The following is a 25218-nucleotide window of genomic DNA, read 5'->3' as shown; positions in this document are numbered from 1 at the left end:
GAGTGAATCAGTGGAGAGATCTTTCTTTCTGTCTCTCCTTCTCTCTGTATATCTGCCTTTCCAATAAAAATAAGTAAGTCTTTTAAAAAAAGAAGTTATGGAATGAACTCATTTGGGCTTCTGTGATCCTAGGGGTTCACTGGCTTCTTCAAAGTAGATCCTTTGGCAGCTCACAGGCTCAGGAACCCCCCAAAAAAGCAGCCCTGCATTTCATAGAGAGTAACACCCTGTGGCATGTGGTTTGTCCCCATGTGACTCTGACTCAGAAGGGTGGATTCTGGTTTGGTCACCGAGTAGCAGAGACAGACTCTCGGGAGATGCGGTGTGAAGGACAGGGAAGGTGTGTTGGGGAAGCTGCTTTCATGGGAGCTGGCTGCCCATGACCCTGCTCTTAAACCTGCTCTGATGGCTGTCCCTGTTGGATCCTGGTGAAGGTGGGGTCCGTGGGAAATGCCTGGTGGGCCCCACTTTCCTCAGTGTGCCTGAGCCTACTCTCCTGCTGAGGTGCAAGCTTTCCGTGATCTTTTTTTAAAAGAAATTCAGCTCTGTTGATTTTTTTTTTGCCATTTGCTTCTATACTGTAGTGCAAAATACAAGTTGCTCTGGTGTTTCCTACTGGTCGAACACAGCCAGCACGCAGTGAGAGGTAAATGAAAAGCACAGAGAGAAGTTGCAGAGTTACTTGACCAACCTTGAGTAGCACAGTAGCACCTTGAAGAACACAACTTTGGAATGAGAAAGCCTGGGTTTGAAATCATTTCCATTAGCTCCATCTCTTCCCTAAGCCCATTTGCAAAGTGCAGTGACTAAATCCCCTTAGAGGTTGCTGTGAGTGTTCAAGGGATTTTGAAATGCAGATGAAAGTGCTGGGAACACAACAGGCCCTCAGAGGGAAGGTAACCGTGATAGCTAAAAAAAACACTATTTGTAAATCTTTAGTAGAAAATAGATTGAGCTGGGCCTGCTTTTAGCTCTCTTCATTGACGCATTTCTTTTTACAAATACAGTTTTATTTATTGATTGAAATGCAGAGAGAAGGGGAGTGAGAGAGAATGTGAAATTGAGAGAGAAAACACCATCCATTATTTGACTTCCTCAGATGTCTGCAGTAGCCAGAGCTGGCCAGATGGAAAAGTGTAAAGGCTGGAAACCCATCCAGGTCTCCCCTATGGATGGCAAAGACCCAGTCATTTGGAAGCACATCACTGTATGAGAGAGTCACCTGCACCCCATGTTTACAGCAGCTGAAGTTCCAGCACCTGAGATATGGAACCACATTAGACGCCCATCAACAGATAAAGAAAATACATACTCTGAAACACTACTCAACCATAAAAAAAATGAAATATTGTCTTTTACAATGAAATGCAACTGGAAACCATTAACTTTAGTGAAATAAGCCTAACCCCCCAAAAAACAAATAGTGAAAGTTTGTTTCATTAGTTATCCCTCATTTGTGATAGCTAATACACGGAGTCCAAAAAAAATTGCCATCTCCACCGCTGCAAGGCACTGAGGGGGTCCCTGGCTATTTTCCAGGCCCAGGAGCTACCACCTCCCCCCTGGGTAAGCGCACCACGAGGGAACGAACGGGCCTTAGGGCTAGCTCCGCCCCACGGCCATATGCTAAGAGGCGGAGCGAGTTTGGGAGGGATCGGAACCTTGGAACCTGGACCAGAAGCCGCTGGGCTGCCCCACAGGACTCTGCGTGGTCCTGGGGGGTGGCCCAGCCAGGCCGGATCCAAGAGCGAGGACTCAGCATGCCAGGACCACCACAGCAAGGCAGTGAGGGGGTCCCTGGCTGTGGGCGGCCAGTGTACCAAATGGTGCCAGGCTCTGCCTGCTGGCCGCCGGAGGCGAGCTTCGGAGTTTTTATTATCAGAAATCGCTGCTTAGGGCCACCCTTAAATAAGGCCAGCCTTTGTGTAGGTGAGAGATAATTTTCTGTGTATTCCCAGTAATAGTAACCATAAACACTAGGGCAAGAGTGGGACAGAGAGACCTGAAGGTTTGAATGAGAGCACCCAGAAGAACTATTAGAGCCAGACTGATCCACCAAACAAACCAGGACCCAGAAGCTCGAGAGGACTAGTAGGGAGATAGTGGGCACCTTCTTCGTAGTTTCTTTTAGGATCCCCGCAATCGAGCTTTCGGTCTCTGGAAGATAAACATCAAATGACAGAGGACAGAACAAGTCAATCGACCACCTCAGCTGTGTGTTGACAATGAAAAAATCAGGCAACTGGAGACTATATGATGGACAATGTCAATCAGTGGATTCTCCAACGACCGCAGCATGTCTAGAGTGGTGAGACTGGCAACAATACAGTTCTGTAGAACTATCAAAACCACTTTGCTGGCTCTGCCTTTGGACCAGAGATGGTCTCCCCAAGAAACTGATGAACATTTTTGGACAATGGGATGCGGGTCTTCTTGCCTGGTGGATGCGCGCAGTGGGGGAATCCCAGCTGGATTTGATCCGTGGTGGTGCAACAAGGTTGAGGAATACACTATGGTGGTGGGGGAGAATCTCAGGGCCTATAGAACCATGACACATAATGCAATGTAATAAAAAAGAAACAAAAAAAAAACCAAAAAATGTAATATGGCAACGGGGTGGGGCGGTCCACCGAGGGGGGAGGGTACAGGGAGGGGTTGGGCAAAAAATTAAAAAATGAATAAATATAAAAAAATTTTTAAAAATTGTCATCTATATTAATGAGTGACATCTTGGAATTTGATTGTTGTGCACAGCCTTTGTCTATAGTCCTGAGGAGTAATAGTGAAATTCTCCTATTTTGTTATGATTTTCTGCTTCCCATGTGTCACATTATTATCTAATGGAGTATTAAACCTGTGGTTGTGAAATGAAATGAAAAGAAGCTATTGTGAAAATTAGGGGGAGAAAGGAGGAAGTGGGCAGAGAGGGAGCAGAAGGGAGGGTAGACTGGGAAGTATCACTAAGCTCCCCAATCTGTGTTTGTATAAATTTGAAAAGGGAAAAAGAAATCGAAGGGTGGAAAAAGCCAGAAATGCAATGGAAGCAAGAGTTGATCTGAGGGACTGTAGTATAGAATATGGGCATCTTAAGTGGTGGCTTAGCAACCTGTGCCACATGGCCACCTCCCCAATCACCCATCAACTCTTCAGGACCATCCATAGTTACTCATCTCTCCTTTTATCTCACCTCGTGTCCCGTTAGGGGGAAAAAGCCCACTCAGATCCTTATCATCCTTACACTTGGTTTTGGTTGGTACCAGTGGTGGGCATTTGAGTCCCCAGGGAATCAAGTGAGTGTGATTTACTTGTAGGATTATGTACTGCACTGCCCTTCTTACCCTCAGTGCTTGTTTCATAGCACAGAGATCTTAAAACTTTCCTCCCAGTACTTCTTCATAGTGGCTAATTTCCGGAATATTCCTAAACCATATTAGAAAGCAGGACAAGCCTTGAAATATCTGTCTCAAGTCTTTTACTAACTTCTTATGGGTAAGTAACATAGGGACCAGTTAGGCTACCACCTTCAATGCTGACATTGCCTATGGGCACTGCTTCCTGGCCCTGCTGCTCCAGTTCCAACTCAGCTCCCTGCTGATGCCCTGGATGAAGCAGTGGAAGACAGCCCCAAGTGTCTGATCTCTTGCCAGCCATTTGGGAGACCTGGATGATTCAACCCCTAACTCTTGTGGCCATGTAGGGAGTGAACAAACAACTGGAAACTACCTCACTCTTGCTCGCTCACTCCCTCTAACTCCAACTTTCAAATAAATGCCTCTTTTAAAAAATACTGTTCTGTCTGTCTGTCTGTCTCCATTGCTTAGTTGTCCTTGGCATAGACTCTCCACAAGTGTTCATTGAATAGATAAGCCAACAAAGCCTGGCATCCCCGTGGCATCACATGTGCCTTTGGGGGCACATTACTTTGCCTCTGTTACTGAGATCAATGTCTCCCCTGCCTGATTCAGAAGAATTGCTGTGAGCCTCTGAGATGTCTTTCAGAATCACAACGTGCGCTCCATTCGTGCCGTATTCCTGCAGAAGAGTCAGTGAGATGTGGGACCATGCGCTGCTGGCATGACACTGCGTGACTCCACTCTCCTGACAAACATGGCAGCTTCCCGAGCAGCACACCCTGTGCACCTCCCCAGAAATAGTATTTTAAACTTGTTATTGTCCTTAAATCTACTTGTCCCCTCCCGGCCCAAAATTCTATTTTTGAGCAAGTTAGTCTGTGGTGCTGAATAAACCTAGAAAGTAATTGGTGAGATTGGTAGCAAGCGTTGGAATCGATGAAGAGTCTCAATGGTTGCATTAAAATAAATGTGGTTTTATTACTTTCACACATAGTGATAGTAGTGGGAATTGAAGTTAGAGACAGCATGTGTCAGAAGGAAGAAGCCAATAAGGGTGAAGCATGGATAATGAGCCTGCTGCTTAAGGCCATCACCCTCACGGTGAGACTTACTTCACAAACATAAGAAAGTCCCATTCCGAAAAAAAAAAAAATCCCGGCGTATGGCTTTTGCATAGCGCAGTTGTTGCTAATACGGTGGCTGGCATCTAGCGGCAGTACCTTGCACTCTGGGTTCTGACCAAGAATCATCTGGAGCTGCAGACCCTCTCTGGCCCACTGTAGTGATCAAGGGAGTTGATCTTGCTTGGAACTTTGCAGCCTTGGCACAGAAATCCCCAAGTCCTGGGAAAGCCCTGAGTCCCCGGCAAACACACGGCCCCTGGACCTCTGTTACTAAATGTGGGAGGGATTGACTCTGGAGGGGTGGGAGAACATCTGTGGAATTTGCGGCTTACTCTGTCATTGTTTTAACTGCCCCTGCCTTTCCCCCCTCAGGCATTCTGATCACTTTTCTCTTTGCCCTTATCCGCTAGGACTAGGGAGCTTTGGAATGTGTGCAAAAACATCCCCCTTTAGCCCTAAGCTCACCATTTAGCGAGGGTCCTCCTTAGCTCTGTCATGAACTTGCTGTGTGACCTTGGGCCAGTTACTGCCCTTCAGTCTTTACTTTGCAAAATGAAGGAATTCAACAGAAGAGATGGAAAGGATTTCCATCTCTTAGCATCTGGGAGCTTCTACAACCAGGATATTTTGGGTGGGGGGTAGAATCCAAAAGGGGGGAAAGAATATAATAAAGCCAACTGAATGGCTTTCAATTTCTTCTTCTTCCCCTAGTGATGTCCCAAATACATCAAAATGAAAGTGATTCAGAAGGAGCCCCAGGGGATGAGCATTTTCATGGGCTCCTGCAGGTGTCACTGCAGCTGCAGGGTGCAGGTGGATTGGCTGTTTGAGAGGTTGTCAGAGTGGCTCTGTGGCTGATATTAGAGGTTTGGGGATGAGATTCACATCATTACCTCTGAAGAGACCGTGACTCCCCCCCCCCCCCCCCCCCCCGCCGTAGCATCATGTAACTGCAAGGGGACATCTGAGCAAAAAAAAAAAAAAAAAAGAAAGAAAGAAAGAAAGAAATGAATTTAGTGTCTTGCTCCAAATAATATTTGACACAACTGCCCAGAATGAAAATTAGAAGCCCTTTTACTACAGAGACATATCAGTGACAGACAGGATACATCTAGGAAAGTGCTGAGGGCGGAAGGCAGGTGAGAGCCGAACATTACAGAGTGGCAGAAAAAGAATATCAGAGGGAAGAAGACAATTTTCACTCCTTTAAAGACCCTTTGGGCTAGAGAACTCGGGTAGTTTTTGACCTAGATGTCCTTGTATGCATTGCTCTGAGTTTTATTAAGTCTTTTTGCAGTGGTTTATATTTTACCAAGTGCTTTACAATCACTTTATTTGGCTTAGTAAAGTTTTCCTGGAATCTCATCTAGTTCATGATTAGGAGAGTCGTTTTCTTGTTTGCTTAGCACCTCCGTGCATACAATCGCACACAATAGAGCACTTGTTCCAGCAAGAGAGCAGGTGCAAAGAGTGGCCTAGTAGCTGTGGCTACTAGGGCAGGTGGAGTGGGGAACAGTTTGCACTTTAATTCACCTTTGCTTCCTTTTGTCATGCTTTCATGTACTGTTGGCAGCTCGAGAGTGGCAGTGCCAGGTTCAGGCCTGTGGAGGGCAGAGATGTTGTGTTTTTAGGATACTGCCAGTGGTTGGTTCTCTTCTCTGCCCTAAGGTCTCTGCCCAAATGCTCTGGTGGGCTCTCTTGCTCCAGGCAAAGACATGCCAGGTGTGTTTCTGGTACTTCGGGACTCTGACTGCAGCCTTGTTCTTGGTAGTCTGAGAATGCCTTTTAAGACAAGACAATGTTAGTCACAGTTCCACTTTCTGCAGACAAGACTTTTCAGGGTCCTTGGACAACAGTGGAATCTTTCTCTTTCCCAAAAGATTACATGAGAAGAGAATTTGTAATGTGAATGGGCACTGCCAGCAGGTGTATAACATTGTGAGGTCACAGTGTGGGAGTGCAGGAATGGCTTTACAGGAATGAGTCTTGGGCTGTGAGAATTCCCCCGAGTGGAATGTGTTGTGCTCCTGAATGATGACGTGTTGGGACAAGGGGAAGGAGCTCTGCCATTGGTTTCTAAAATGGGATGATCTGGTGGATGGATCACAATGGCTGGGTTACCTGGCAGGGCCCAGACCAAAAAAAAAAGGTGCAGTACAAGACAGGTTCTCAGAAGGAGCAAGCAAGCAAGGGCTAATCCTCCACCACAGAAGCTGAGTATTGCTGGAAGGCCTTGTGCTCCAGATAAATGCAACACACACTTATTGAGCACCTACTGTGTATCATGTACCAGGGGAGACAGTCAGCCCAGAGAAGATTACAAACTACATGCCGGTGCCCACAGCCAAAGAAATGTGGCCACACCAACATGTGGAGCTCACCGCCAAAGCCTGAAGCAATGACTTTGAGGAGTGAAGTTCATTCCAGAGCCTGGGACCTGGCAGGTGCATGAGCTAAGCTACTACTTCCCTGCCCCCGTCACTGCTGGAGTAGGCCAAATGCTGCAGATGGCAGTGGCTAGGACCAGAACAGCTGGCAGGCAAACAGTGGTAGGGGCATTTCACTTCTCTGACACTATTCCAGCAGTGTGCACTGCACAAAAAGAACTTGTCCTTTGTTCATAATCTCTGGCAGTTCATTAACTGGAGTTCAACAGGACATGCCAAGCATAACTCCAAGGAGCCTTCCCTTTGTTGTGGCCACAGAATACTTTAACACAGCCCAAGGGAAACATCCCCAAGCCCCACTTTTGCCTATTTCATGCTTCCCATCCTTCCTCCCTCCCTCCCTCCCTCCCTCCCTCTCTCTCTCTCTCCCTCTACTCTCTCTTTCCCCACCAACATGATCTTAAATCAGCAGAATGCGGCTGCACATTGACTGGGAGGCTGCTTTTCTTCATTTTGAAGATCACTGCGTCAAAGAGTGGCTGTTGTGGATCTGGCAGGGACCTGAGGCAAGCAGCCGTATTCTGGAGAGAAAGATGGGGAAAATGCGGATGGGGGTTTTCAAGCACCATCTCATTCATGATCTGTCACAGTTATGCAAAAGGCAAGCAGAATCTATTGACTCACTCACAGGTAGGCTATGAACTGCAGCAAGCAGAAGGAGTAGACCAGGCCTCTGACACCCAGAACTGATGACCTGGAAAATTCTGGAGGACTTCCCCTTGGGCTGTTGGTGAATGATTAGTTCTTTAGTGGACTCAGTTTGATCCGGGACTATTTGGAGGCCTGTCCACCTAGTTCTATCCTGCGCCCTGAAAGCTTGATGAGGACATCATTACTAACATGTATGCTGCTTTAAGCTTGGCCAAAATGTCCAGAGCCAGACACTCACCCAGCACCACTTGCTTGTAATGCTAAGGAAAGTTCTAGTACTTTCCTCCTTGTCTTTTTTTGCCACCCCTGCCTCAACTGACACCTGCCTGAGGGACCATACTGAAAACCACTAGGACTACTCCATTTCTTAAGTCATCTCAAAGTGGAGATTGAAACTTTACCCAAGTATTCATTGCAAGCTTTGTGGATCCTTTATTTATGTACTGCTTGTCAACGTTGTGTTTGACAGCCATCCTATGGTTCTTGCTTCTTGATGTGCATTATTCTAAGCACCTTGTCAAAAGCATCTCAATGTACTGTCATTTGGTACATCAGCTAATGTGGAAAATAGTCCAGGGGCTCTTTTCCCACTGTGCTTGTAAGGAAACTGATTCACCAAAAGTCGTACAGCATTCACACAGTTAACTCACAGGTGTTGTGCTTTGAGATGCCTATCCCATCAGGGTGTCCCCTGCAGTCACTGCAGCTCCACTTCTGATGCAGCTCCCTGCTAATGCATCCTGGGAGACAGTAGATGATGGCTCAGTGCTTGGATCCCTACAGTCAACATGGTCTAGTGGGCTTTTGACCTAACCACTCGATTAAAATAAAATAAAATAACCAGTCAGTTAAAATAGCCATATTTCAGCTTGGCATATCTGGGTTCAGATCTCAACTCCACTTCCAACTCCAGCTTCCTGCTTGTGTGTGCCCTTGGGGTCAGCCACTTGCACCCCCCAGGACTTGACTGAGTTCTGGGCTCCTGTGAGCAGTGATGGGGTCAAGTACTTGGGTCCAAAGCCTTGGCCCTGGAGGGTGTTGGAGAGTAAACGTGCAGAGGAGAGCTCTTTTTTCTCCATCTCTGACTTAAGCAGGGTGTGTGTGTGTGTGGGGGGGGGTGGTGAACTGTAAAAATGAACCTAGAACAGATATAGATCCTTTGGGTTTGGTTGAATTCCAGTGGTGCAAGGAAGCATCTGCTGCTAGTTGCCTGGCCTAGCTGGGAGTCATTGAACTACTAGACGCCGGTCACATGCCTTGCGTTGGCACTCCCCCGCCCCCATGTTACTGAGCTGCGAGGCTTTTGGTTTCTCTGCTCCTGACTGGAGGCTGCAAGGATGGAGCCCTGTCCTAATGGGTTTCTTTTCTCAGATGGGACCCCCATCTGAGAGCCATTTGCCAGTTTGGCCCAGCTTGGCCTAGGATCGTAACCACCTTTGGTCTGTGGTCAACAGCTTGCCTGCACATTGTACGCTGCCTGTCCCACGATTCTTGGGATGCCCTCTTCTGCTGTTGGGGTCTCTCCCTGGCTCTCCTGCCTTCCAGAGGCTCCTCGTGGCATGCGCTGCTTCAGGTTAACATCCAGGAGGTGGTTGGGAAGTTTCTGTCCACCTTCCTCTCGCTGCTGGGGGCCTGCCACTGACTTCGCAAGGTTTCCTTACCCTCTGGAAAAGCTTCTGGGCTTTCCTGGATTTGAGTGACTCCCTGATTATATTCCAAAGCCAAGCTCTCGGTACTTCCTCAGTGTCAGGTTTGAAACTCTGCTAATGTATTCTGGGGCTATTAGTCCCTTACGTAGCTCAACATGAAATATCAATGAATGAATGTCCTCCAGGTTCCTTCTCCAGTGTCCTAGAGTTTTCTCCCATTCCTTAGAGCTCTGTTTAGAATTTATGACAGGTTGCTGTTTGAAAGCACAAATGTCACACGGAGTATGGTGCATTTTGAGTCTGTCTTCCACATCCTTGGGTTCCACATTCACCGATTTAAACAACCTGCGATTGAAAATAAATTTTTATGTAGTGTCTATGCTGAACATATATATAAAATTTCTTCCTATTTCCTAAACAATAATTGGATTTAAAAATTAGCCTTTATAAATAATCTAGAGGTGATATAAAGCATATGGAAAAATGTATGTAAGTTCTATGCAAATGCCACACGTCTAGGATGGGGGGTCCACTTGATACGGTGGGGGAGAGGGCTCCTGCTCAAAGTTGCCCTACAAAGCTATGAAAACATATTACAAATGTCAGCTTTGCTGTATTTTTCTGTGAATTTATATAAGTTGGAACAGTAACTTAGATGGAAAACAGAGCATTTTCCTAGGCCTATTAATAATATGACTTTTCTACGTGGTGTTCTAGTTTGCTTTGAAAGCTGTTTATGTTCTGAAATGATCCCGTTTTTTTTCCGTAGTATTCTTTGCCGCAGGAGAACTTTCCAAGGAAACAGTTATAATCAGTTTGGGCTAGGGAGTACCTGCAATACTACATCCTGTCCATAAGATGGCGTGCTGAGAATGTGAGATTGTAGCCTTCTACAAGGTAGCAGCAGCAAATTAAGCTTTTGTGAAATCAGTTTTCTTTTTTTAAAATCCGTTTTGTTTTGTTTGATGGAGAACTAGTCCTTGTGCAATCTACTTTCAAACACTTGCCACTGTTCTCACAGCTAAGGAAAGAAGGAAAGTGACTTTTTTCCTCCACTCCCCCTGTCCTAAATCAGTACTAGCAGTGGTAAAAATCAGCAAGGTGCTTGTAAAGAAAAGGTTTTCTTCCAACTGGGGAAACTTGTGATCCTAGCAGTTTGAACTGTTGGAAAAGTCTGTGGTGCAGTGTCTATTTTTTCTGCCACCCAATGAGTGGGTTACACCCCTTGATCCCTTGAGGGCACTTGCAGAACAAATGGTCTGCCCTTGAATTCCTTGATTTCCTACTCGCCCCCCCCCCGCCCGCTGCCGCCTCAGCCAACACAGAAACGGGAAGAAAAGAGCGCCCATTTTACGCTTGTTTGATTCTATTCCTCCTCTACAAGTGCTCTCTTTGCTTCAGCTGTCCCAAGACAAGCATGCCCAGATGTCCTGTTTTAATGAGGTTCCTTTTCTGTCTGTGCCTCATGTACAGGTCCTCCTACCGCCCCCCCCCCCCCCCCCGCATGCTCCTTTCTCAGCCTCCAGCCCCTAAGTGATCAGTCGGAGCAGTAGCTTATCCCTTCTTTGCACTCCACAAAGTGGGGTTTTCTCTGCATTCTGGCTATGGGGTGGGTGGGGTGGGTGTGGGTGCACAGTTAGATGGGAGAAGACAAGACAGAATGCTTAAAGAGGACCCTTCTAATATCATACGTTACACAGGCAGTTAAGACAGATTTTGCAAGCAGAAACTCCCCTCGGTTTCTCTTTCCTTGTTCCCTGGCGGGCGTTAGCCAACCTGTGATGGAGGGAGCAGCGTGCTGTACTGGAGGACTGGGAATTGCATTCCTTTTGAGTATCAGTATAAATTTCAATGGCCCGTCATTTTTTAAAGAATCCCCCAGGGCCACCCTGACACCTCTGGGCAGGCCTTGGGTGATGGCTCATCCTCGTTCAAAGCCTTTCATCTACAGAGAAGGCCTGTGTAAATGAAATGCCCAGTGAACTAATTAAAACTGCAGAGCTGCCCCTAGCAGATTCCCTCTGAAGCTCTGTGCAGCATGTCACCTGTGCTTTGCTGCAGCCTGTATGGTGAAGGTTGGGAGCCCCGGAGGCTCTCGAAGGTGGTCAGACCTTGGCTTCAGCCTTAGACATTGGGAAGCTTCCCAAGGCTTGCTCCTGGCAGTGGTGGCATGTCATTCCTTCCCCCAGCTCCAGTCTCTTACCTCTGAATGCACACATCGCAGTGACTACTGTTACGTGCAGATGGAGACGGTCTCCGGCATTCTTAAAGGGCAAGGCCAGGAACTTGCAGACGGCTTGAGAGAGCTGTTGCTACACACAGACACCCTTGACAGTCTTGGAGGCTGTCTCAGATGACAGGTGAGCGGAGTGGTGAGGAAGTATCAAGTATTGAACCAGCATCCATGATCTCTAAGGAAGTGATATCAATGTAGCGATTCAAAGTACAGGAAACCTGAGGCTGGCACTGTTGCATAGCAAGCTAATCTGTCTGCAGCACTGACATCCCATATGGGTTCTGGTTCGAGTCCTGGCTGCCTTACTTCTGATCTAGCTCCCTAATGATATAAGTGGGAAACCAGTGGAGAATGGCCTAAGTACCTGTATCCTTGCACTCTCCCAAGAGACCTGGACAATGCTCCTGGTCCCTGACTTCCTCCCAGCCCAGACCTGTGCTATGGTGGCCATTTGGGAAGTGGACTTATCGGATGAAAGACCTCCACCCCGCCCTGTCTTTAATTTGCCTTTCAAATAAAGAAATAAATCTTTTTAAAAAAAGACCACTGACGAGGGCCAATCTTAACAAGGTTTCCCAAAGGCCTTGAAAGTTGTATAAAAGTTGCCTTCACTTTAGATTTTTTTTTCCTTCTTCCTTGGCCTTTACAAAAATTACCCTCTTGGTGACTTAAGGTACAAAGTGTTCTATACTTGAGATCTGGAAAGAAGGTAGATATTAAAATGTTCCCCACCAAAAATATGGAAAGGTTAACAAGCGGCCATGGAGCCGTTATTTCACAGTGTGTGTGTGTCTCAAACACCACCTTGGACCTGGGAAATCTGTTCCATTTGTACCTGTCAATTAGACCTCAAGAAAAGCTGGAAAAGTTTTAAAATCCCTGCTATGAAAAATGTTGCTTACTAAATATTAAATTATAAGGCTTAAAAGTGTCCATGGCCAAAAAAAAAAAAAAAAGCCCACAAGACATATTGAAGGATTTTAAAGAGAAAAGCAAAGCTTCGTCATTACAGTATTTGTTTTTCACAATATATCCCTCCGAAGTGTTCCTCAACATATTTGGACATCAGCTGGATTATAAGAATATGGTAGTCCTCCCCCCTTAACTGTGGGAAACAGGTTCCTGGACCTACTCCCCTGCTTCCTGCCCTCACCCCGCCCCCACTCCACAACCTGCTGCCCTGGGCACAGCACCAAACCCCATCTTCCTGGTTGGGTCTCTGTCTTGAAGGAGTCAACCAACTAAACGTGAAAATGGTCTGGAACAAACATGCCTGTAATGAACAAGACAGGCTTTTTGCTGTCGTTATTCTTTCAGCAATAGATAGCAACTATTTCCATAGCATTTACCTTCCATGAGGGATTACAAGTGACTTAAAGAAAATATAAAATGGTAAGATGATACGCATGGGTTGGATACAAATGCTCTGGCCATTGACCTGGTTTTGATATCCATGGGAGGGTCTTGGAGGCGGTATCCCTCAGCCACTGTGGGATGACAGTACCGCGCTTTTTCCTAAATACACATACATGTGCTCAAGTTTCATTTTCACATTAGGCACAAGAAGAACTCAACAAAAATAATGCTAATAAGGTAGAACAAGTAAAAACACTGTGTTATAGTGAAAGTTACATGAATCAGCCTCTCTCCCTCCATCCCCTGCTTATTTCCTCCCTCTCTCTCCTCCTGCTGACTTTCTGCAATAGTTGTTCGGATAAACACGTCCAAGGAAGCAATTCTCGGGCTGGTGGTGTATACAGTGTGGATCTGTTGGATGTAGGGCTGACTCCCAGCCCAACAGGGTGGTACAAGATTTCATCATGTTACTCAGAGCAGCACACAGTTGAACACTTATGAGCTCCTTGTTTCTTTATGGAATTTTCCATTTTATATTTTCAAGTCATGGTTGATGATAGGTAACTGAAACCATGGGAGTTGAAACTGGGTGAGAGGAATCTACTGGAATAAATGTGCTGAGTCTACTCGTGCTTTAAAAAAAAAGTGGATTTATATCTTGCACTTAGTTTCTTCTCAACGCATACAAATCTGCTTTACTCTATTAATCTGCATCTTATTCCGTCATAACACTAGTTGCTTTTAAAATCTGGTTTAAAATTGCATCTGTCTTGGGAGCAAAGGATAAGGGAGATGAGAAACAGGAAGGGATGTTGGAAGTTGGGTGAGATGTGCTAAGAAACCAAAGGGTTAGTGAGGAAGGCCACGCTTCAAAGAGTGCCAGTACGTTTGGACAATTCTCACTGTCAGTTGGACCATTTTGCTTAGTGCTTTGGGAAGCAAGCGAAGTAAAGGCAAGTTTTAGTTCAAAACCGCAGGTCAGCTCTTCCCAACACTTCTGTAACCAGAAACCATGCTTAATTTACTAAAGGCCTGCAAGGATTTAAATAGCACATGCAGAGAGCGGAAGAGTGGATGCTATTTCAACTTTGAAAAGAGTTTGGCAAGCTGTTAAACCCAAGGCTGTCTTTTTTTTTTTTTTTTTTTTTCAATCACTCTCCATGAGATTGGGGAGTGGAGTTTAGAACTGACAAGGTTTAGTTCTTATCTATGCCTTGGAGATAAGGAATTTAGCAAAAAAAAAACCAAAGCAGTGATAGGGTACACTTTCTGAAAATAATACCATAGGGCCGCAAGGCATCTGCTATGAGGTTAATTTAATATTGATGATAGTTTGGGAAGCAGGGAGTTCAGGGCCAAGGCGCCAAGTTGGCAGATGAGTTTAGCCCATTGCAATGTCAGTAGTAAACTTCAGGGGGCATTTGTCTTCTACCAGTGGACAGAAAAGTGGCTAGCACACTTGGATATGAACAAGTCCAAGGAAACTCTTGGATAGCCAGCATGTTTCCCGAGAACATTTGTAAAGGTTGATAGTGAACTTTACTATCAGTAGGGTCTCTCTGCTTCAGGCATCACTTGGAGTCAAGAGAGACAAGATGGAGTCAGTGACGTCATCAAGAGCGCCATGCTATTTAAATAGACAGTGTTGTAGGAACATGAAAATGGAGGCCTATTCCTACCAGATAAAGAAGCTTTCTTTACATTTCTTTAGAACAGCACCCGAAGGCAATTGGCATTTGATGCTTTGTGAACTGTATATTCACTAATTAAGTTTTCAAGTTGAATAAGCTGAATATGTTAGAATGCAACTTGAGAAGAAACGTGATCAGATGCTCTCTTCAACAACTTTTCGCTGCAGAATCTTGGCCTTCCCCAAAGATGACGTTTAATTATGATGGCCAACACTTGATTTTGTTTTAAACCTCTGCTGCAATCACGTACATTTTTCAGAGCATTTCTTTAATATCAGCACATATTTTGCATCACAGGACAGTTCATGGAATTCTGGCAATCCCATGCAAAGCTGGGGAGTGTTCAGTAAGAAAAAGATAATGCTGACTGTCAACCTCGCAGCGCCATTGAGAACTTCAAAACCGGCTGAGTGACAAAGGGTGCTTTGTGAAATACTGGACCAAAGACACAGTGATAGGATTCATGACACTTCATCATTTGGGATTAGGAATATTAACAGATTCGATTCCAGACATTTATCCTTTAGAGAGAAGCACAAGTGTGTAAAAATCGGAGTGCAGGGAGAGAATGCAGACTACTTGGCTGGTGCCAGCTGCAGTTGGTTTTCACTTTACTTGTGATTTTCTTTGCTAAACCTTCTTTGTATCTTCACTTTCAACAGATACAGCCAGAAGGCAGCACGGAATGGAATGAAGAATCAATTCAACCTCCACGAGCTGAAAATGAAGGGTCCTGAGCCAGTGGTTAGTCAAATCATTGACAAACTGAAGCACATTAACCAGGTATGTGCCTTATTCAGCAAAAGTAGAAATAGCCACAAAGGGAGAGCTGGATGCTCTTTGGACTGTGTTCTTGGGCCTTCAATGAAGCTCTCTGCTCAAAACTACTTCTCACTCTCATTGTTTGCCCTACTTTTGAATTCATAAAGATGATACTGCAGTAAGACAGAAAGTTTGGGAAATGCAGGTGGGGGGATGTGCCAGCCTTATCGTGCAGTGGGATAAATCACAATGTATGCCACTGGTATCCCATATTGGAGTAGGAGTTCTGATCTTGGCTGTGTTTCCAGTCCGGCTCCCTGCTCAAAAACCTTGGAAAGCAGTGGAAGATTGCCTAATTAGCTTGGGCACCTGCTACCCATTTTGGAGACCTGAATGGGAGTTCTTGGCCCCTGGCTTTATCCTGTCCCAACCCCGGCCATTACTGTAGCCTTTGGAGAGTGAACGAGTAGATAGAATATCAGCCAATCAATTTCTCTCCTTTTTCTCTTTCCCTACCTCTCTTCCAAAACTCTGTTTATCAAATAAATCTGTTTTTAATTAGAGAAATATTTCTCAAAATCCTAGTCCTGTTACATTTTTATATTCTTTTTATTTGCTGGCTGACTTGCCAAATGCCTGCCACAGCTGATGCTGCACCAGGCTGAAGCCAGGAACACAGATGTCACCTTGTGTCTTCCATATGGGTGGCAGGAACCCAAATACTTGAATTATCTCCAGCTGCCTCCCAGAGCTCACATTAGCAGGAAGCTAGAATGGAAACAGAGCACTCAGGTATGCAGTATGGGAATCCCAGCCAACATCTGACCTGCTGTGCCAAAGACCTGTCTCTACTAGTTCTTCTAATATTTGTATAGAAAAATCACACTCTGACAGATTTTTTACATAATTGGAAGTATACAAGTGAGTTTTTCAATTCTTAAAATTAGTGATGTGTTGGTAAGGCTTTTTTTGATATTGCCACCAATGTTCATATTAACCACGGTGGACTATGCAATATTCTGTGCTGTATTTACCATAATTGATCTGCTTTTTCTTGGACATTGAGTTTGCTTCCAATTTTTTATTATCATAAACAAAGCTGTCACTTAAAATAGTGATTTCTTGTCATCTTACATTATTAATGAGTATTTTAAAAAGTTTTTATTTACTTTACTTGAAAGAGTTACACACAGGGAGAGACAGAGACAGAAAGAGATCTTTGATCCACTGGATCCCTCCCCAAATGGTTGCCATGGCTAGAGCTGTGCCAGTTCGAAGCTGAGAACTCACATGGGTGCAAGAGCCCAAGGCTATCCTCAGCATAAGCAGGGAGCTGGTTTAGAAGAAGAGTAGCCAGGACTCAAACCAGCACCTATATGGGATGACAGCACTGCAGGTGGAAGATTAGCTTGTAATACCACTGCACCAGTTCCCTACATTCTTGGTTTGTAAACTTCTGAAGTTATTGGGTCGAAGGATATGAACCTTTCAATGCCAGTCCCCAAATCGCTTCCCAGTGAGAATGTATCAGTTTTCACTTACCAGCAAGATAGGCGAGGTCCAGTTTCATTGCGCCCCTGCCAGCTTCTGACTCACTGCCATGCACAGACACCCACAGAATCCCTTGACCTGCACACAGAGTCCCCCCCGCATAAGGAGTTTAGTAACAAGACATAAATAGAAGTTAGTTGTACCATCTGCTTGTGATTACTTTGTGGCCACAATAAAAAAAATGCCACCAAAAAGGCCACCATATGTCAGAGTGACAGTGTTCCTGCCCCATAATCCGTGAGTGGGAGGGCCCTGGCATCATGAAGCTCTATTTGTAGCTCAGAAGGAACTTAATGAAACTCAAATCTTTATGCAAGGAGTACAGTTTCTGTATGAAAGGATTGGCATGATGTTGTTTTTAAATGGAAAGTTTGGCAGTGACATTTTTGTGTTGCTTTGAAAGTGTTTGAAAGAACTTCTACTGGTACATTTCAACACACCTTCATTGTGAACGTATTGACAACATGTTTGGGGATAACTCCATTAGTGCCTTACGAAATACTCTGTGAGCACTTACTAAATAGTTGTTGCTGCTATGCACATGATCATGACAGTATTGCATAGCTGAGCCTGCCTTTGGTGAGATCACAGCCTCACCGAGTTCTAGCAAGTCTCCTTGATGGACGGGCTGAATGTTTCAAAACACACCTCCGAAACATGTAGAGCATTGACTATGAAAACACTTAGGGCTGAATGGAGAGCAGGATGTGCTTACCCTAAAAGCAGAAGTAGGCTTCGTCATCCAAATGGTCAACAAGTCATTTCACCCCAAATGTTTCTGGATAGCAGTCAGACTCCAGCACTCACAGTCTATTACTGTCTGCTCATTGTACCTGAGCAATGCTTTCAGCAGGGTCTCCTTAGATGGCAGACCTTATTGAATACCCACCAGTTTCAGCCAGTTGCCCCAGATGGGAAGTGGTCAGATAAAACCTAGCCTTTCATTTCCACAGTCCCGTCAGGATGGGAATTGTAATCATAGGGGAAAGGTTTAGTAAAGAAAAAGAGTGGCCTGTGGAGAAGAATCTGAAGAGGATGTTGCATATCAGTTTGGGATGGTGAACTAGGCTGGTGGAAAGACCTCAGGGAGGGGCGAGTGTTAATATCTGCTGCCAACAATGGGTAGACTTGGGATAGGTGAGGACAAGCGCGGGAGAGGCAGGCATAAGATCAGAGACCTGTGGGTGGACTCCACCCTAGAAAGAGGGAATGCTATGTCACCCATGTGCTTCTATGTAAATGCTGCTGGAGTCACTCAAAATACCTAGAAGAATCCCCTCCCCCCTTTTTTTTAACAAGGCCTGTGGATATGATAGAGTGTTTATGGGCTTTGGATGCAGATAGATCTGAATTGAGTTATAGCTCTTTGTAGATAACCTGGATGAAATCAATTACTCTCTTTCTGAGCTTTTATTTCTCTCATCTGTAATATTTTAGAGGCATCTAAAGTGCCTGTGTGTGTGTGGGCATGCATACATGCATGTACAGTATTGTGGTGGTGGGAGGGGGCAGTATTGTGGCTCATCAGGTTAAGACACTACTTGGAAGACCCACATTCCATATCCAAGTCTCACCTGCTGCGCTTCCATTCTAGCTTCCTGCTAAAGCATTCTGAGACACAGTAATTGATGGCTTACGTGCTTGAGGCCCTGCCACCCACATGGAGTTCCTGGCTCCTAGTTTCAGCCTGGCACAGTTCATCTGGGGAGTGAACCAATGACTAGCAGATGACCCCAACCCCCCATTGCTCTGCCTTTCTTTATCTTTTTAAGGATTTATTGTATTTATTTTGATAAATGTGACAGAGGTGGGAGAAACAGAAGAGAGATCTTCCATCTACAGATTCACTCTCAAAATGGCTGAAACAGATGGTGCTAAGCCAGCTTGAAGCCAGGAGACAAGAATTCCATCTATGTTTCTCCTATGGGTAGCAGGGGCCCAAGTACTTTCCTGGGTGCACTAGCAAGGAAATGGATTGAAAGCGAAGTAGCTGGGACTTGAACTGGCCTTCCAGTACCACTGCATCACAAATCTATACGTAATTTAACAAGCATAACTGGTTTGTACTAAAGGACAGTTAGGATTCATGTTAAGAATTTTCTCTATAGGCAGGATAAGTTTGAGAGGTAGTTCAGTGTCTGATGCTTATCTAATAGTGTTCCCTCAGTTTTGTAGTTACAGATTCCTATAATACACATCTTCTTTGCCATGTTTGCTTTGTTGCCATGTTCGTTTTCTTGCTTCTTTCTGTTACAAAGGTTTATAGATTGGAGAGGGGATGAGAGTCAGAGTAACAGAGGTCACCATTAAAGCTCCTTTCTCCAACCTCTGGCCTTGAATGGTGTGTGTGAACATTTTCACTTTCCATACAGATACTGTGGAGCAACCAATTAATCCTCATTGATAGACCAGTTTTACCTGTTTAAGTTGAGCTGTTAAAATTGGTTTGGTTGCAAACACCCACACTTGATTTTTTTTTCTCATCCATGTCGCTTTACGTGGCCAAGACACTTTTTTTTTCCCCAGATCTTAAGTAAACTTCTTATTTTGGCAGTGATTCAATCTGAAGGCAAGATGCTTTAGGAAAGTCGTAAGCAAGAAAGTTACGATGATCATGCTGTTGATGGTAATGATAAAATGTTGTATTTGTATAGCATTTAGCCATATATGAAAGTGATTTCACATTCTAAAGACAAATTGCGTAGGAAGAATATTATCCAGCTTGGAATTGTGTAAGATACAGTGCTGTCACAAAATTGTTCCTTTCAGGAGCAATTTTTACCCTTGGACGGCAGGGTAAAAATGCTCACTGCTCCCTGAGAGGTAAGTGATACACAATGTTGATCCCTTTTGATAGCTAGGGAAACTGAGGCAGGAAACCATTAAACACTGAGTGGGCATGCTGCCAAGACATCGAGTGAGTTCAGTTGAAAAGCTAATCAGTCATACAGATGTTGTTTTTCTACGCTGCCAAACATCTGGATTCACTGAATGCCTGACTAAAGTGACCCATCGTTTTGGTGATGGGGAACTGGAATAGAGTTAACTTACCTGTGTTCACATGCAAGTGGATAATGAATTTGGGAGTAGAATTATCTTCCTGAGCCCCTTTCTTGAGGCTGTGTCTGTTGTAACACTATAGTAGACTCTCACCAATGCTGCTTAGAAATACAGGGATACATTTTTTTCTCACCCTATGCATGCATTCTTCTGTATATCTATCCACATAAGCAGCATGCAGCTAAGGCCATTTCTGAGCCCATCCCCCCCCATATATTTTTTTTTTGTTCACTTTCAGGGAAATTCTTAGCTGACTCCTTTCCGGTTTTGCTTGTTCTTGATAGCCCTGGAAATGCTATACCCACTAAGGGACTGAAGCAACACCATTTCCATATTGACAGTCCCATGGTGTAGCCTTGAGGGAATGGGTTCAGGATCAGGCACGGGCCACTTTCCTGGGAAGGCCTGCAGGTGTGGAATGCCCTCCTCCCCCTAGCCAGAGTTCATGTGTAACATTCCCACGATTGGAAACAAGGACCCTTTAATTTCCTTTTCTGTTTCTGATTTCTGGCAGGGTTTACTGTCTTGCATTGGGAGAGTGATTGAACTCTTCTGAGTGTCAGTGCCAGAATTTGTTGGGTCATGTTGTTGTTATTGTTGTTATTGTTTCTTGTTTTTTAAGCAACTTTAGATTTCCTTGGTGACCTTCTATGGAGGGCTGACTCCACAATTACCAAGAGTGAACACAGTATATTCTTTAACCGGATGATACTGTGGGCTGTTATCCTCTAACCCAGCTTTTTGCGAACATTTTCTCTCTCTTTAGAGATAGCTCTATAGTTAGTGCTAATTTAGAAGGCCCTATACTGCTACAGAAGTGATTGTTCCCAAGAAAAATGTAGCCATTTCTTCTCCATATCAGTTCAGGTTCAAATGAAATTTCAAAAATTGTTTTCTTGCCCATTGTAAGCAGTGGAAGCCAGCGCGATTGGATCAATACCTTCCCATTCAGTATCAGCACTTTTCTAAGTTAGAAAAAGTCTCATCTGTTTTGGCTGGTTGAAATGTCCTGCTGAATGGTGGGGGAGTGGACTAGATGGTCTCTTATACATTCCTTCCAGCCATGGGAATCCATGATTTGTGACTCAAGGACAGGCTGTAACCCAGCACCCTCTTGGGAATAAGTTTGATGACTTTATTCTCTACTTGGCTGCCCTGTTCCCAAGTTATCCCTTTCTACTTTCTAACAATTCATCTTTTCAGTTGTTTTTCCCTTCCCACCGGTCTTCCAACCTGGGCAGATGGAACTTAAAGTTACCCTTAACATCCCCTCACAATTCTTCTGTCCCTCTGCCTTGTTCCCATTAGACTATAAAAACATTGAACTATAAAAAGCACTTTTGCATTTATCATCCATGAGTTTCCCTCATTTTGGGGCCATACAGGTGACCTATATGTGACCATGTGACTCCATACAAATTGCTGATAATTCTGCCAGAGATTTGCATAGCATAAATCAGTTGTAAACATCTCTTTTTACACTGGATCAATTGAAGTCACTCTGAGAAGAAAGCAAGGCAGACAGTATTACTTGCATTTAACACGGGAAGAGACTGTGGTCACCAGGAGACAACAGTGGTGAAACTCACCTAGAGTGGAGGTCTAATGAGTTCGTTTCCTCTGCTCTTTCCTGCCCCTTCTCTCTTTTTTTTTTTTAATTTTATTTTAAATTCATTAATTACATTGTATTATGTGACACAGTTTCATAGGTACTGGGATTCTCCCCACCCCTCCCCAAACCCTCCCACCATGGTGGATTCCTCCACCTTGTTGCATAACCACAGTTCAAGTTCCGTTGAGATTCCCCCATTGCAAGCATATACCAAACATAGAGTCCAGCATCTTATTGTCCAGTCAAGTTCAACGGCTTCTTAGGTATACCCTCTCTGGTCTGAAGACAGAGCCAGCAGAGTATCATCCCAGTCAATTGAAAGCTCCAACATACCATCAGCAAAAATTTACATCACCATGGAATTAATTGACATAGTAATGAGTAACCAATATGTTAAAAGTAAATGCGAGTTCCCAGCCACCTTCTGTGACCACCTCATTGACGTTTCAATTTTAGTTTATACACAACCTATAACATTCAAAACATAACATGTTATACATAAGATCATATCATCTTAAATTAAGGCAAACATGTGGTATTTAACCTTTTGGGATTGGCTCATTTCCCTTAGCATTATGGTTTCCAGTTTGGCCCATTTGGCCACAAAGAACTGCATTTTGTTTTTTTTAATAGCTGAGTAGTATTCCATGGAGTAGATGAACCATAGCTTTCTTATCCAATCCTCTGTTGATGGGCATTTTGGCTGCTTCCATGTTTTTGCAATTACTGATTGTGCTGCTATGAACATAGGAGTGCATGTTGGTTTCTCATAAAACAAGTGTTCTGGATATATTCCTAGGAGTGCTATTGCTGGATCATACGGTATGTTGAATTTGAGTTGTTTGAATGTTCTCCATACTGATTTCCATAGAGGCTGTACCAGCCTGCAGCCCCACCAGCAGTGGAGTAGGGTTCCCTTTTCCCCGCAACCTTGCCAACAAGTGTTGTTGGTGCTTTTATTCATGTGGGCCAGTCTTACTGGCGTTAGGTGGTACCTCATTGATGTTTTAATTTGGATTTCCCTTATTGCCAGGGAACTTGAGCATTTTTTCATATGTTTATTTGCCATTTGGGTTTGTTCCTTTGTGAAGTGTTTGCCCATTTCCCATGCCCATTTCTTGAGTGGCTTGTTTGTTTTGACATTTTGGTTGTTTTGTAGCTCTTTGTATATTCTGGAGATCAGCCCTCTATCACCTAAGTCGTGTGCGAAGATCTTCTCCCATTCTGTGGGTTGCCTTTTTACTTTGTTGATTGTTTCTCTAGCTGTACAGAAGCTTCTTAGTTTGATGAGGTCCCAATTGTTTATTTGGTCTCGATTTCTACTGCATTTGGAGTCTTTTTTAGGAAGTGAGGGCCTACCCCTAAGTGTTGCAGTGTGTTTCCAACAACACATGCTAGCAAGATTGCCACAGAATAGATTTACTGCAGGGCAAATAACAGAAACTCCCTAAGTTGTAGCCTGACAATTTCCAATGCCCAGTGAAGTAATTTTCTGTGGTCTGAAATTGTAAAATCAGCAGCAATGAAGGATTAAGCAGACTTGTAAATTTCCTTTGGGAAGATACTTAGAAAAGTAATCTCCACAGTGTTTGGCATGAAAGCCCAGGCACTGCTTTATGGCAGGAGTTGTATATAGACAGCAGACATATTTTCCATTGGATACCTCTGTTCACAGAATCATGTTCAATGGTAAACGAAAAAAAATGCGAATAAAAAGCAGATAGTGATATGTCTCCACTTCTGTACCTCTCTGTAGCCATGAGAGAAAAAAATATTTTCAAGATGCCTGACAGATGCTGGTATCATGAAATTTTGCAACAGAAAATTCAAATGTTTGGTAAGTTAATTAGTAAAGCCGTTCAGTGCTAGATATTTACACAGCACATTCCTTAGCATGCAATTTCAAATATTTATGATGAATATCAAGCATGACAGAAATCCCTGAGTCATCAGTTTTTCTAGTCTTCTCACAGTAACCCCAGCAAGGATTGTAAGAGATTGGCTCAGTACCTTGGATGCTAGAATAGGCAACAGTGACTTAAAATTTCTAGATAGAAAGGGAAACCTTTTGAAAGTCAAATTTCAAACAGTATATTGAATGAACTTATGTCTGCGTCATACTTCTTCACAGACAAATATGATTTTTTTAAAAAAACCTAGTAGTTTCCATTTTCCTATGAAAATAGAATGTGCGTGAGTGTGTGCATGCGTGCGGGGAGGGGAGAGAAGAATATGTTAAATTCTGTCACAAAAGGCCAATGTTGCTTTTTAAACTCCAGAGCTAGACACTGTTGTGCTAAACATTATTTCATGAAGCACAAGGAAATTAGCTGATATGTTCCAAAATATAGTTATTAAGAAAAATCTGACATTTTGCTTAATAGCTGAAAAATAATTACAATGTCTGCTGGCTTGGGGAAGTGTATGTTTTTAATATCTTAATTGCTACATATATCGCTGTACCAAGAATTCACAAGTATTTCATACTAAATGTCTTTAAAAATGAGCTGTTTGCTATATTTAGAATATGCAGGATTAAAGGTACTTAAACTGGTTCATGTATTTGAGTACTTACATATTAAATTCAATTGCACAGAAATGAAAAATGAGTCAGGAATGACAAGGTAAGATGTTGGTGGCAGCATTGTGGTACTCTGGATTGAGCAATGGAACGAAACACGTTAACTATTTTTATTACAATATTTTACTGTTGAATGAGGTTTCATGACAGTAATATTGGACATGAGGGTGGGCATTTGGCCTAGCAGTTAATCCTTCTCCATTTGGGACACCTGCATTACATTTTGCAGTGCCTGTATTCAAGTTCTGGCTCCAATCCCAAGTCCCACTTTCTGCTGATACGCACTGTGGGAGACAGCAGGTGATGGCTCACATGCTTGGTCCCCTCTTGCCCATGTGAGAAAATTGGATTGGGCCCCTGGCTCCCGGATTCATTGCAGCCCAGCCACTGCCACTGCAAGTATTTGGGGGCTAAACAAGCAAGAGGAACCTGCCTTTCTCCCCACCTCTATGTTTGAAATAAGCAATCTAGCTCTGTCTAGCTCCCTCAAATGATTAAATCAACATTTCCAAAGAAATGTATTTGGGTGTAAAATTTTTTAATTCACTCAGTTTTTTTAATAATAAGAGTTACATGAACTTTTTGAAGACCTATTATGTATGCATGTATGTGGGTATGTGTTTGTGAATACTGTTTGAGAAATTCAAAGACAACTTCTCACTTCAGTATATTTATGAATATGCAGCTTTCCACCAGATTGTAAGCTCAAGTGTGGAAACAGATCATCCATATATTTCCTATAGCACTTAACATAGTAGTATACCTAATATATAAAATATTTTTATTGATCAATTCAAAGGACTGAACTTTTACTTTCTTCAGCTTATTTCTGAATTTAGATTCCATTTAACACATTAAATGTTCTGTATTAAAAGTCAAGGTTATGGAAGTACGTAGACCGTAGGATCTAGACCTGTGATTTTTCTAGATGAAGTAGTGAAACAAAGGAAGAATAAAAAGACTGCCTAACGTCATACTGGTTTTGATGAGGCTGGGACTTGACCATGAGCAAATCAGTGTTTTTTGATACCATTCCTCTGCTCCTATAGACTGTTTTACTGGTATAATTCCAAATATGTAAGCACAGTTTCATATATAGTAGGTGCTCTCGGTCATGGCAGAGGCTTGTTCTTAAGTTCATCTTT

At 43.8% G+C, this 25218-nt stretch overlaps 1 protein-coding gene across 1 annotated transcript in view; it reads left to right on the top strand.

Annotated features, from left to right (window-relative positions):
• The window catches only part of GPC3 (glypican 3), a 383088-nt gene that overhangs the window by 264604 nt on the left and 93266 nt on the right, over positions 1-25218 (top strand). The window contains exon 6 of the mRNA XM_004587718.3: positions 15170-15290. Coding sequence (XP_004587775.2) covers positions 15170-15290 — 121 coding nt within the window. The remainder of the gene's footprint in view (positions 1-15169; positions 15291-25218) is intronic.

Source organism: Ochotona princeps, chromosome X, assembly GCF_030435755.1.
Source record: "Ochotona princeps isolate mOchPri1 chromosome X, mOchPri1.hap1, whole genome shotgun sequence".
NCBI classification, from domain to species: domain Eukaryota; kingdom Metazoa; phylum Chordata; class Mammalia; order Lagomorpha; family Ochotonidae; genus Ochotona; species Ochotona princeps.
The sequence above is the reverse complement of the archived record's forward strand: the minus strand, read 5'-3'. Positions and strand labels throughout refer to the sequence as shown.